This window comes from Dasypus novemcinctus, chromosome 15 (assembly GCF_030445035.2).
Source record: "Dasypus novemcinctus isolate mDasNov1 chromosome 15, mDasNov1.1.hap2, whole genome shotgun sequence".
In the NCBI taxonomy this organism is placed as follows: Eukaryota; Metazoa; Chordata; class Mammalia; order Cingulata; family Dasypodidae; genus Dasypus; species Dasypus novemcinctus.
This window is the reverse complement of record NC_080687.1, coordinates 36,048,070-36,061,846: the sequence shown is the minus strand read 5'-3', so window position 1 is coordinate 36,061,846 and position 13,777 is coordinate 36,048,070. Positions and strand designations below refer to the sequence as shown.

Here is a 13,777-nt window from a genome sequence, read left to right as displayed (position 1 = left end):
ACTCTGACTACTCTACTGAGGACAGACAAAGAGGGCAAGGATAGGCTCAGGAAGACCTGATGGAAGGCTCCTGCACTGATCCAGGCAAGAAAGGGTAAGGGTTGTGGCTATGGTTAAGTGTCTTGCTTCTCTCTTCAACCACTTAAAGACCTGCTAGCCCCAAAACCCTGCTAAATCTCCACCTTAGTATTCCTAGACTAAATTCTCATTAGACTTCATTTATGTTATGGCACTGATCACATTCTTCTTCTGTTTTGTTTATCAACAGTAATAGATGATTCTACTTCCTCTCCTAAATTTTGAACAATTAAAAGCAAGAAACCTATCTTAAAATCTTTATAGTCCTAGGGGAACACTTTAGCACTGCTGGTGGGAAGGTAGGATGGTACAGCCATTGTGGTGGACAGCTTGGCAGTTCCTTAGGAAGCTAACTATAGAACTGCCATATGATCCAGCAATCCCACTGCTGGGTATATACCCAGAAGAACTGAAAGCAGGGACACAAACAGATACATGCACACCAATGTTCATAGTGGCATTATTCACTATTGCCAAAAGTTGGAAGCAACCCAAATGTCCATGAAAAGATGAATGGATAAGCAAACTGTGGTATATACATACAATGGAATACTACTCAGCTATAGGGAGGAATGCAATATTAACACACAGAATAACATGGATGAATCCTGAAGACCTTTAGTTGAGTGAAGTAAGCCAGGCACTAAAGGACAACTATTACATGACCTCACTGATAAGAATTAAGCATATTGAGTAGACTCATAGAGCTAGAATCTAGAAGAGAGGTTTATAGGAGACAGAAAGGGAGTAGAGGGTGGTAAGCCAGTGTCAATAAGGGCAAAACCTGAGTGGAAGGGTGTGGTTGGGCAGTGGATGGATGTGAGTGGAGGAGTGACATGATTTTGTTCAGTGGTACTGGTCTGTGAGGGGGAGTGGGGGGGTGTTGGACTCTCCATGGTACTGGGGGCAGGTCGAGGGAAGGAACAGGTGAACCCTGGGGATTTGCAGGTCTGTGCTTAAACCTATAATGTTGGAAATGTTCTTTTGGAAAATATGGCAGGGAAAGGTTACTGATGTAGGGTGTCAGGTGTGGGGGATATACAGGATAGGGTACGCCTAGGGCATGCTTCTATGGAGTATCTAAGTGTTCATCTTGTCATAGTGTGTTATATCAGTGGGTAGAGACCCACACAATAAACAAGAAAATATTAAATTCCCATCCTGGGGAGTCCTGCTATGTTCTCAGTTAGAGAGACAAGAATCCTTCAAGAACATAGGCAGTACCTAAAAAAAAGTAATAGATCAATCTGTCTAGCACTCAAAATTATTGCAAGTAACTATGAATCTTATTCTTCAAAAATTGAAACTTAGTGATTACTATAAGTTCCAAGGGGAGGGGGAGAGAAGAATAGACTAGATGGACCACAGGGCATTTTTAGGGCATTGGAATTGTTCAGCATGATCTTGCAATAATGGATACAGGCCACTTCAAATTTTATCATAACCTATAAAAGTGTATGATCCAAAATGTAAATCATAATGTAAACCATTGACCACAGTTGTAGCAATGCTCCAACATTTGTATATCAATTGTAATAAATGTACCATCTGCATGTAAAAATGTTATTAATAAGGGGGAGGGCATTGGGTATATGAGAATTGCCTGTATTCTCTATGTGACTCTTCTGAAGATAAGCTCCTCTGAAAATAAAAAAAAAAAAAAAAAAAAAAAGACACTGGGAGAATATATAGAAGAAAATGTTACTGTACATACAAGACAACAGCTCTTACAGAGATGAAAGACAATGTCTATATTTTTAAAAATTTCAAATTGTTTTGAATTTTTTGTATTTTATTGGTTATTTTTTAAATTATTTCATTTTCTTATGAATTTTATTCAGATATTTTGCTGGCTTCATTTTTGGAGAGGTTTTTGGATCACAAAAGGGTCACTGCAGTGGCAGAGAAGGATCAGTGATGTGGGGACGCATAGGAAGGGGTTCACTTGGGGAATGCCTCTAAGACATAAGAATATGTTCAAATGTTCATGGGCATTGTCTCAGTGGGTGGAGAGTCACAAAATAACCAAAAGAATATTGAATTCTCATCCTGAAGAGTTCTGTTACATTCTCTCTTAGTACAGCAAGAATCCCCCAAGTGAAAGGGTAATGTCTAGTAAAGAAAGACAGACCATTATCCCAGGTCCTTGACACTGATGACTGTACTTACAAAACTTTTCTTGTGAAATAGAAATTTAGCCTAGTATTATATATTGCCTAAGAGGTACCTCCTGAAAGCCTCCTTGTTGCTCAGATGTGGCCACTCTTTAAGCCAAACTCAACATATAAACACACTACCTTTCCTCCAGCATAGGACATGACTCCTGGGGATAAGCCTCCCTGGCACCAAGGGATTATTACCAAGCACCAACTAGCAATGCATCTGAAAAAAGACCTTGACCAAAAGGGGGAAATGGTAAATACAAAAGAGTTTTTATGGCTAAGATATTTCAAAGAGATTTCAAAGTGAGTGGAGAGGTCATTCCAGAGGTTACACTTATGCAAGTCTCAGCATGATCTCAACAACTGCCACAGTAAACGGTGCTTCAAATAGACACATGGCTCTTCTGCCCCTTTTATTTAAACACAAAATTAGCACTATACTTGATAAACATATGTCCCAGAGACTTAAATCTTTGGCCCGGCCATGTGCCAGTTGAGCCCTGAATTGCAAAAGAGTTGCAACACCTACTCTCCAGTTCACTGGACTTACCCAGGACAACTAATAAGGAGATAATGATGGACAACACCTGTCCCAAGAAACAGAGAGTGTCTGCAACTGCAAGCAGGATAGCTTCATCCCTCTGCCCCATGGGATCAAAGCCCCCTCTCAATTAGAAGCAGAGTGGGCATTACCATCCCCAAATCCTCAACGTTGGGGAATGAACAATAGACTAAAGTAGAATTATTATTATTCTACTATAGACTTATTATTATTCTAGCAATGGAAGAACTCTTATTATTGATGTAAATGCAGTGGCCACCAGACTTTCTGAGGGAGGAAAGAGGGAAGAATAGGTGCAATATTGAATTTGTCCTGCATTACAATGCAATGACGGGTACAAGGCCATTGTATATTTTGTCATAACTTACATAATTGTGTGGGTCAAAGTTTAAACTATAATGTAAACTGTAGTCATGATTAGTAGCAATGTGTCAATATGGGTTCATCAACTATAACAAATGTGCTACACTAATGAAGTAATTTGTTAATGTGTGGGAGGGGGAGGGAGGGTGGAGGGTATATGAGAATCCCCTGTATTTTTATGTAAAATTTATGTAATCTAAAGTTCCATTAAAAATAAAAAACATTAATTATAAAAGGAAATCTTTACAGTCCTAAGTACTTCACAAAGGAGAGTAATTTCCACAAAGTAGTAAAACTATAAGTCAAATAAATATACTCTTCAATTCAGCTGATCAGTGTTAACTGAAAAAAATAAGCTTTTCTTTTTAAGGAATATTTGATAATAGAATTGTCTGTCCCTGTTTCCCGTAAGAGGTATTACTAGAACTAGAATTTTTAAAAATTCTCATGCCCTAAAGGTCTGGCCAATGTCAACCAGAAATATTGTTTATCCAGATTTTTCAGGTAAGTCCAATCCTAGACATGAACTAATATCCCAAAAATCACAACATTCATGGAAAGTTACATTGTTGGTCATTGAATTCTAACTGATAGAAATTTCGAGGAATTTATAAAAAGAATACTTTTGAAGAAAAAGCCAAAAACAAAGTATTGGTAATATTTTTTGGCAGTAATAATAAAAAGGACTAAACACTGGGGAAAAAAATATTTTCTTTTCAAAAGGACAGATGGAAAAAGAGATTAGGGGCTTCCAGGCCCTTTGTAAGTAGCAGGCTGGGCCTCCTTTTCAGGTCAGTGCTTGGTAGATGATTATCAGTCTCATGTAAGTAAAAGAGGAAAAGAACCAGAGGAAAAATAAAAATCAGGATGTTATTTAAAAGGAAATGGATTAGCCACATTTTTCTATACAATGCTGAGAACATTCTGCAATTCTCTACCTAAACCTTTCCAAAAGTGAATTATTTTCGTATTTGCCAATGATTAATAAACTTTGCTCAGCATACCCATCTCTTCTTTTAAATTCTCTTGCCAAGAGATTTAGTATTGATAATATACCATGAAATATCAGAAGGAGAATACCTAAGAAATCATTTCTCACTCTGATTTCACATACAACTCCAAGGATGACAATGGTCACACACACACACATGCCACAGAAATCTTACCACAACATACTCTTTTTATTCTTTCCAAACACCTACCCAAATTTGGTTTACACCAGAGACCAAAGTCTAATTTTTAAAAAATATGAATAGTATCCATAAATTGCCTACCAACATCTTTCTTTTTTTTTTTTTTTTTTTTACTATTTCCTACATTTTTCACAGTCTTTTATTTTGGTCAATTGTACAAACATTAGTAAGCTGTGCAGCAAGCCAGGGTACAAGAAGCTTAAGTTGATTCAGTGGCTTGATTACAGCAGTTAAGAATGTCACCATCATCTTCATTCCATAAAGGGCTTCCACTTAAAGGAGAATAATGATTTGACAGATCCCACAAGGAATTTGATGTTTCTGACCGGAAAGATAGGAGTTCTGGGTATTATACTCAGTTATGCATGGAATTGTCATTTTAAAGACAAGTCAACTTACATCTCTTGATCTAAAACACTTCATCATAAAGATCATCACTTCTATCCTACAGACTGTTAAAGTTTACTGACAGCTTTGCTCATACAAAAGTTCTTAGACTTATGCCAGGTAAGGTCATGAAACTTAAAGAACAATAAAGGTTCAATAACCACCAGAAAGTGTACTATTTTTAAGACCCTATTTCACCTGCATTTTCTAATTTCAGAAATTATCTAATTTCCACCAAACCGAATCACTGATCTGGCTGTCAGTTTTACAAATTTAGTCACTGGCACTTCCACATGTGATAAATAGTATTCATATTTATTTCCTGTATCAAAGAAAAACTACCTAATCCTCAAAATAATTTTACTAATTTTAAATACAACAACAAGTATTCACCCTAGTTCCCAGAGTTCCAGGATTTTCTGTATATGGAGTTGGTGAGGACAGGGTCAGAGGACAAAGAGGCACAGTCCCTGGGCCCTCCTCAAGGAGACGTTCGGGTGGTGACACTTCACAAAAAGTAGGGGAAGCAGCTGGTGAAAAGCCCAAGACAATACACTTAAATATTAAGGTAGACTGTGAAGACAGTATTAGAGGAATTAAGAGAGTAGGGAAATAATCACAGTGGACTTGAACAGCTTCGGAGGACTTAGGTCTGAAGTGGCCTCTCAAGACCAAGAAGGATTTAGAAAGGTGGAAAAGAAAACACTGCCAGCAAGGAGACACATGAAGCTGAGGCAGAGATGGCACAGCCACGCTCCAGGGTCTGATTCTGAATAGAGAAATGCAGTCAGCTAGTAACTGGGGAAAAAAAACCCAAAACCCAGCTCTCATCCCACCCTTCGGTAAGGACATCTGACCAAGTCTTTTCTTGCTATGAATCCTTTTCCAAGTACACTTAGATCTCCTGAGGATCTGACCAACAAGGGACTCAGTAGTAAAAAATGTCCTACTTGTGAAATGTACAAATGTATTCTCACTATCCACACTGGAACACTGACACAGGTCTATTATTTTAATCTTACTAATACAATTTAATTAGCAAGTATAATATTGCAACTCAATCCTCACCATGCATTTTGCTTACTATTTGACCCATTTCCTAACTTACTACCCTTTTTCCATATGAAAGACAGTATTTTCCCTGATCTAATTTGTCCCCCCACCTCTTATAATACAACCATAATCCACCCCCTCCCCACTCTGTGTAAAAACAAAACAAAACAGGAAGACAAAAGGCATTTATGGCACCATTAAAATATTCAACTCATTCAGATAAATAGACTCACATTGAAATTACCAAGACAATTTAGTAAGAAAGCACTCTGTAAATGCCCTCATTTGATTAGAATATGGCAGTGTCCAAGAAAACAAATAATGGCACCCAGACTTAATTAAGCCCACCACAATTACTGTGATAAGGATCAAAGCCAAAAGTGGGACTCCTTATTTAGAAAAACTTTCCAAAAGCAGAAGATAACACTTGCTTACTCCTCCTTGGCCAGCAAAAACATGAGTGAATTCTTTGCCTTTCCCAGAATGTTTGTGCCTCTTATCACAAGAGGGGTATGTTATAGGCAAAAGGGACAAAGGACTTTTCCTCAAAGGTTCAACCATCTGATTTTATAACTGGTTAAACTTCCAGGTCTTTTTGTACCTGGGATAAAAGATCATAAATCAAGTGCATCTTGTTTCCTCAGTTTATTTGTTTCTTAAGTAATTTTATCTCAGGCCCCCAAATAAGATAGTATCTAGGCTGCAAAATTCAAAATAACTTTGTTACTTTAATTAATACCAAAAAGAGCACATATTTTATCCTCAGAGAAACTTGAGATAACCTTTAGCTTCCTCAGAGAACACTACAGGAAATATATGTCATGATGGAGTATAATTTGTAATCATCTGATTTTTCTTCTCAGGCTAATATGTTTGTTGCCAAAATCACAGGCAAAAGGCATCATTCTGAGGTTACCATTCATCTACCCTTAAGCTGCATATTCTATTTGTGTAATAAAGTTCTAAAATCATAGTGTTTTTTTGGCATAATCTGAAACCATTTACCAGTGGAAATATTTTGGCAGCAGCATTACACTAACGATCAATTTCATTCCCCCGGAGCTTTTTTATTTTTAGGGAACAACTAAAGAATAATCATTTTTCTGCACATGTATATCTCTAACATGTGAGAATGAGTAACCATTTGTGAAAATTCTCTCCTCTACTGTAAACTAAAGTCTCTTAAATTTGGTAGGAAAAATAAACCTCAAGGATTATAATTTAACAATTGAACAGGGAAATTTTAAAGACAATTCAGTACACTCAGACCACATAGAACAGGTTATATTCTGGGGTATGGAACTAGAAAGAGGGTGATAGGGAAACTTTTACTGTCAATTATTTCAATATTGCTTCTTTCCCATGTATTTTGTTTGTTTGTTTTTACAAGCATGTAGTACTTTTTAAATTAAGCAACAAGAATCAGTGAAACTTTTAAAAAATGAGGCAGCACAATTCATAGAAACCAGGGCTTGGACGGTATGAGGGGTTGAATTATGGTCCCTAAAGATCTCTTGATGTCCTAGCCCTCAGGACCTTATCTGGAAGGAGGGCCACTGCAGATGGAATTAGTTAGGATGAGAGCATATGACTGGTGTCTTTAAAAAAAGGAGAGATGAGACACAGAAGCACGAAGGGACGATGTCGTGTGAAGGGCTGCAGCTGTCAGCCAAGAAATATCAAGATTGCTGGTGGGCAAGGAAGGATTGTTCCCTACGGGTTTCTGAGGAAGTGTTGGTCTGCCAACACCTTGATTTCAGCTCCAGAACCATGATGAAGCAGGCTAGTAAGACAGGAAATCAATAGAGGGATCTGGAACCTGGCAAGAAGTCCATGTGGACATAGATACCCCCAAGATGGCTGCTGGAAGACCCTCCCCAAGATTCTGCCATTGAGAACAAGACTTCCTCTGGAAAGTAGGAGAAGCCCTGGATATTCCTCCAAGGACTTTATCATTGGGCCTTCATGGGGGATGGATATGGGAGGGGGTAATCAATCAAAACGGTAAAGAGCCAGAACTCCTCCCCTGTCATTAGCAAAGGGGTGGAATAATTAATGGTTCAAAAAGCTGGTGCAAGGCCTGAACTCCTACTCTCTTGCCTTTGGGCCCCGTTCCTGCCCTCTGCACCCTGCTCTTGCCCTTTTTCCTCTGCCATGATGGCCAAACAAGTAAAACCTGGGCATTTATAATCTGTAATAGGAAATTGTAGTCTGTAAATCAGCCCTCTTTATCACTTTTCAGCTCCTTCCTCTCTACCCAGGGCCCATGACCTGTTATTTTCTCCCACTTCTCTTCCCACTCTACCTTAATTACTGGCCTAACTCACCTGACGTGCTCTTGAAATTCATTTCTGCAGCATAGTCAAGAACCTAGACAAAATCCAGTAAGAATGAGGGAATAAATTCATGTTGTTTGAAGCCACCTTGTTTGTGGTACTCAGTTACAACAGTCCCAGGAAACTCAGACAGATGGTAACAGCATCAAGTAAAGAAGCATCCAGACAGAGAAGAAAGAGACACGATCAGGTCCCAGGACAGAAGGGAAGTAGCCAGAACCTCCAAATAGATGTAGGTGAGTCTAATTTCCAAGCATCCAACACTGCTGGGCTTCTTGGAGGAAGAGTAACATTCTAGCTCCTCAGTAGCCTCAAAGCCTCGTGTGGTCATTAAGCCATACGCCACAAGCATTATCTCTAGAGAACAGCAGGACCTGTGCTCACTCTCTGCTGGCACCTGCTGAGTTACATATTTCCTTCAAGGAACAGTTCTTTGGTGGAAGTGTTCAAGAGCATCTATGATTGCTTTAGAGACAATTAACCCATCAAACCTTGGCTGTGAGCCCACAAACAGCTCAGGGTCTCTCTCAAGGCACAGTCCCAAAGGCCTTCCCAAAAGGATGCATTACAAAATCCTCCACTTCTCCCCACAAATCCCATCCTTGACACTCTAAGGCACATGGCAAAAAACCTAGACTCCTCTTCAAACAAATTTCATAAGACACAGGAAACACTTGTACCCACTAACTCAGCCCAGGGGACAGCACTTTTACTCAAGATAAAATACATGTACACACATGCACTCATGTTCATAGATGCACTCACATACATACATACATACCTACATATATGCAAAAATATTACCATTAAAATTATCAACCCCTAAAGGAATGCCTGGAAGAATATGGTCACATAGTTTTCTCTGTTAAATAACATTTTTCTTCTCATCTTTAAAAAATCATAAATTAACTAACCAAATAAATAAGAAAGAATTGCTTGCAAAGATCAACCACATGCTTCTATTTACAGAAACGTAAAAGTTACTTACCTGAAAGTCATCATAAGGGAAAAGCAGCATTTCCCTTAAACAGTCATTCAAGATCTGGGTCTTTTTTTGAACAATGACATTTTCATAGTCGAGTGGTTCAATAAGCTTGGGCTTGGCCTGGAAGGCAGAAAGAGAAGTAATTGAAACACAGAGATAAATGCATTTTCTATGCTGTCATGTTGTTCAGTTATTTAAGCGGAAAGGAGGCTCTGGACTCTGGTGGATCCCCAGTCATTTTTTGGATCACCCCTGCCTCGGTCAGTTCCATTCCAAGTCCTAGGGTCCAGCCATGGCCTGGCAATGCAGGAAGGATGCCCAGGGTGGCTCCGGCCCCACCTCCACCCCTCCTTGGGCCAAGGCCTTAATGCATACACAGGATCCACTATGTCATACAAGCTTCTATAGAGCCCTTCTGAGGCTCAAAATATTCCTGTCTACTTATCCTGAAATAACTAAACATTTGCAGATTCAATGTCTAAACATAGGAAAGCATGAACATAAAATCTCTCTTTCTTTCAGAAAAATGTGAGCTGGACCAAATGGGGGAAAAAAACAGAAATAGTACCCAAACTACGGCTTGTGGGTGAATCTCAGGGGATAGGAAAAGAAAGATGAGAATATGCCTTTTCTAGCTATATCCAAAGTTAGTCTTAATAAAAATCTCTTTTATCTATCTCTACTCATCTACACAGTGTTTACTGATCACAGACTGAGCTAGCTTGGGGAATAAAGATACATATTCAACCAACCAAAATGCAGGATGCTAAGTGCTAAATAGACACATATACAGGATGTCATTGGAAGTAATTCTCCCCTTATATCAATAGTTAACAAAATTATTTTTTGAAACTGTGTTAAAAAATCACTGATACATATAATCTCAACAAATGCCATATATGTGCTAAAATGACAATTTATATATAGGAATTATTTTAAAGACTTCTGATATTTGGGATCTAAATTGAGAACTGTGACTGAGGCTGCTATGTGTTCCCAAAACATGTCTCCTTTCCTTCCTAAGGCAGCTACACTGCATTTCCCAGCCTGCCTGGAGTTAGGTATAGTCAAGTGACTACCTTCTGGCCAAAGTCATGTGAGCAGAAAGGATGTGGTCACTGCCAAGCCCAGCCCATAAAAGCCTCCCACATGACCTCCGTTCTCTTCCTACCCCCTCTGCCTGCCACGTGCACAGGATCCAGAAGTGGACTCTGAGGCCAAAGGAGGGTTGGGCTCCAAGATGGAAGGAATCTGGGTCTCTAAATCATCGTGCAGAAGGCTGCTGGCTTAAAACAGGCACTGAAATACCCCATGAGCAAGAACTAAAATGTCTACTCTGTTAAACTGCTGAGATCCTGGAGTTGATTGATGTAGCATTCATCTTGTTCTGCCCAATATAGGTATAAATGCTCAGATTTAACTTCAATTAATTTAAATAGACTCTATAAAAATGTTTTGACATGTTAAGAAAAAAAGCAATGTACAAATAGGTGCACAATTCTTATAATTAGATAAAATATGTTTACGGGCAGAAAATTTTAAATATGCAAAAATAAAATTCAAACTCTAGTGGTGAAAACATAGATAATTTCCGTCCACAGCATATTTGAAATGTTAAATTGTTTTTACTTTCCAAAAAGGGCAAAAAAAAAAAAAAGACATTTATGCAAAGCAATTATTTTTAAAGAAAGAACTCCCACAGAAAAAGATAAACATATTCTGTAAACTACTTTAATTCAATATAATAAAATGATTCATTCTTTTATTTTAGTTTGTTACACTGTATATACTAATCAGTCAGTAAATGCATGTTGGCAAAATGAATAACAGACAATACTTAATAATATTTTCCTTAGAGACTATGAATATATTCCTAAAAACAACCAAATATGCAAATAGCTTTCTACAAGAACAGACTTCAGAATTTTGATGGCTAAAAGTACATTACAAAAAGGTCAGATGGACATGAACCCCAGAATGAGGCAGGCACTGTGTTCCCACTTGACCTGGACACAGTATTTACCACTGGACTGCAGGCTGGGAGCCCAGAGTCAAGAAACTCTTACTCCCTGACAGCCCTGGGGGCTCTTCAGTCATGCACATACCCCTCCTTCACCCACCCACCCCACCACCACCACTCTGCCAAGGGCCAGCAGCACCACTTCCTCCATGGATACCCAGGGAAGAGGCAACAGTCATTCAGACTTCTTTGGCAGGAGACAATTTTGCTCAGTATTGCTACCGCTTCGAAGTTCCCACCATGAAAAGATAGGATGTCTGGGATTTCTTTAAAATTCTCCAGCAAAAAAAACACAAAACATACAGAAGAATAAATGAAACAAGAATGACAGAAAGAATGTCTAACGCTGGATGGATGGTATACAGTATTTATTGTACTACTGCTCTACTTTAGTGTGTGCCTATGAAATTTTCCCAAATAAAATATTTTTAAAGAAGAAGAAATTCTTTAAGTTGCCACCCAGAGTTTTTATGTCTCTATTCATCACAGGGAATTCTACTTAAATATATTTCTATCCCATGATGAAAGGTTGTTCTTGATCTTCCTTGCTGCAATAGTCCTGTATTTGATATTGATCTCCCAGATCTCGACAGCTTTTTATTCTCCATTCTCTCCTGCTCAAAAACATTCAATGTCATTTCATTATGTAGAATATTCTGAAAGCCTTAAAACTTTTCACTCAAAACCATCTGGTATTTAGTCTACTCTCATTTCTCACTGTTCCTCCAAACAAACCCTTTTATCCAGGCAAATTAGATTGCTGGCTCTCCCCTGAACATGCCTTTCCCAATCTTCCTGCCAACTCATGCCATTCCTTCCAAATAAAATGATTTTATTCTCATTGTTCTAAATCCTCATTATTGCAAAAACTTTCCCAAACCAACATATACAACACAGCCCCACAGACTGCGGGTTTTACCTTCTAACATCATATATAATTTACTTATTTATTATGTTTATTTATCATCACCTCCTTCCACTATAATGTAGGCTCTATGGTTGTTTACTGGTATATCCCAAGCACTTAAAACAGTGTCTAACATATGACAGGTGTTCAATAAACATTTGTTGACTAGATGAATTAATGCAAGGTATAGAAATCTGTGTATACCATATTGCTGCCATTAGGAAGGGAAAGAGGGCTGGGCCTCTGGGGAAGGGAACTGCATACTTCAGAGATGAAGTAGGAAAGAGACTTCCTTCTGTTTATATTCCTTTTAATTTTTGAACTTTTTACTATATGTGTGTATTAGTTATTCACAAAGCAATAATTATTTAAATTCCTACTGATCATTCAGGCCCAATTCAGACACCACATCCTTCACAGCAAGCTCCTCAAGGACCATAGGGAAACAATAATCCTTTCATCCTCTGCCCTCTTAGATGGCATTTCATGCAAATACTGACAATCAATTAGCATCTTCTCTATTTAGCTTCCATCCCTTAAACATTTCTTACTGAGGGATGAAATCTGTCCCTACTTATTCTAAAGTTCCTCTCCCCTTACTTAAATTCTGAAGTCAATATTAGTACTAGAATATAAGACACCCCATGGAATTAGCAAAAAGGAAAAAGGAGAAATTATGGAGGCACCTTGGCAACAGCTGGATTTGGTTCAAGGGCCTTTGTTTGCTGACCCAGACTTTAGAGTTATGTTTACCCCTTGTAGTTAATCCCCTTTTACCAATTTAATCATTCTTTATATTAATTTCCACACTCAATTACAAGTGTGTTTTCTGTCTCCAGACAATTCACAAGGATTGTGAAGATTTGAAATTTGTACAAGCCCTAAGATCGTTTAAAGAAATAATAGAAAGAGACCTGATTGGGGCAAGGTCTTCAGGAGCTTCAGGGAATACTGACTAAGCCAGAATCATCTCCAAGGAAAAGGAGTCAACTGAGGGCAACTCACCAGCTATCTAAATTAAGAACCAGACAGAAGTCTCTTAATTCAAACACACAAAAAACTGGCATAATACCTCCCTTCTACGTGTGGTCTTTAAAGGGAAGAAAAACTATCAGAGGAGAAAGGCTAGGGAGGTGATAAAGGACAGGGGTCCCAGACAGAGATGTAGAGGAGGAAGAGACAAAGAGACACCTGGGGCGGGGCAGGCAGAAGACAAATGAGGAGCATGATCAAGATTGAACAAGAAGATACAAAAAGAACAGGAAAAACAGAGGGGTGTGGGAGACATGTTCGTGGGAAGTCACACGGTAATATTTGCTAGACTGTGGGTTAAGAGTATAATTGCCTATTTTCAACTCTCCTTTAAACTGATGATTCACTGCTTACAGCTGATCACTGTTCGGCAACTCCACAAAGCTTTTCCAGGAGCTACCACGAGTGGGGGGCAGCCCACCAGGGTATGGAACTGACTGGCCTGCAGCATCACTGGTGATAGAAACATCAGACTAACAGCAAAATGAAATCCGGCTAATTATCCCTGCTGCGAATCCTCCACTCCTGGCTGAGAAGAACGCAGCTTAGCACAGATCTGACACGTGTCCTTAGTTTTTAAGGTCATCTAACCAGGCATAAGTTCAATTCTTCACTTGGAGATAAAATTCCAAGAACCAAGTTCTTGATTTTCTATCATCAGAAGAATCAGAATTACCTACATGGACCAATACTCATGGA

The 13,777-nt window shown here is 38.7% G+C and overlaps 1 protein-coding gene across 17 annotated transcripts in view; it reads right to left on the bottom strand.

Annotated features, from left to right (window-relative positions):
- Window positions 1–13,777, bottom strand: part of DOCK9 (dedicator of cytokinesis 9) — a 370,241-nt gene that overhangs the window by 155,062 nt on the left and 201,402 nt on the right. For all 17 annotated transcript variants that reach the window (XM_058276466.2, XM_058276467.2, XM_058276470.2 and 14 more), the window contains one exon: window positions 9,123–9,239. In XM_058276466.2, coding sequence (XP_058132449.1) covers window positions 9,123–9,239 — 117 coding nt within the window. The remainder of the gene's footprint in view (window positions 1–9,122; window positions 9,240–13,777) is intronic.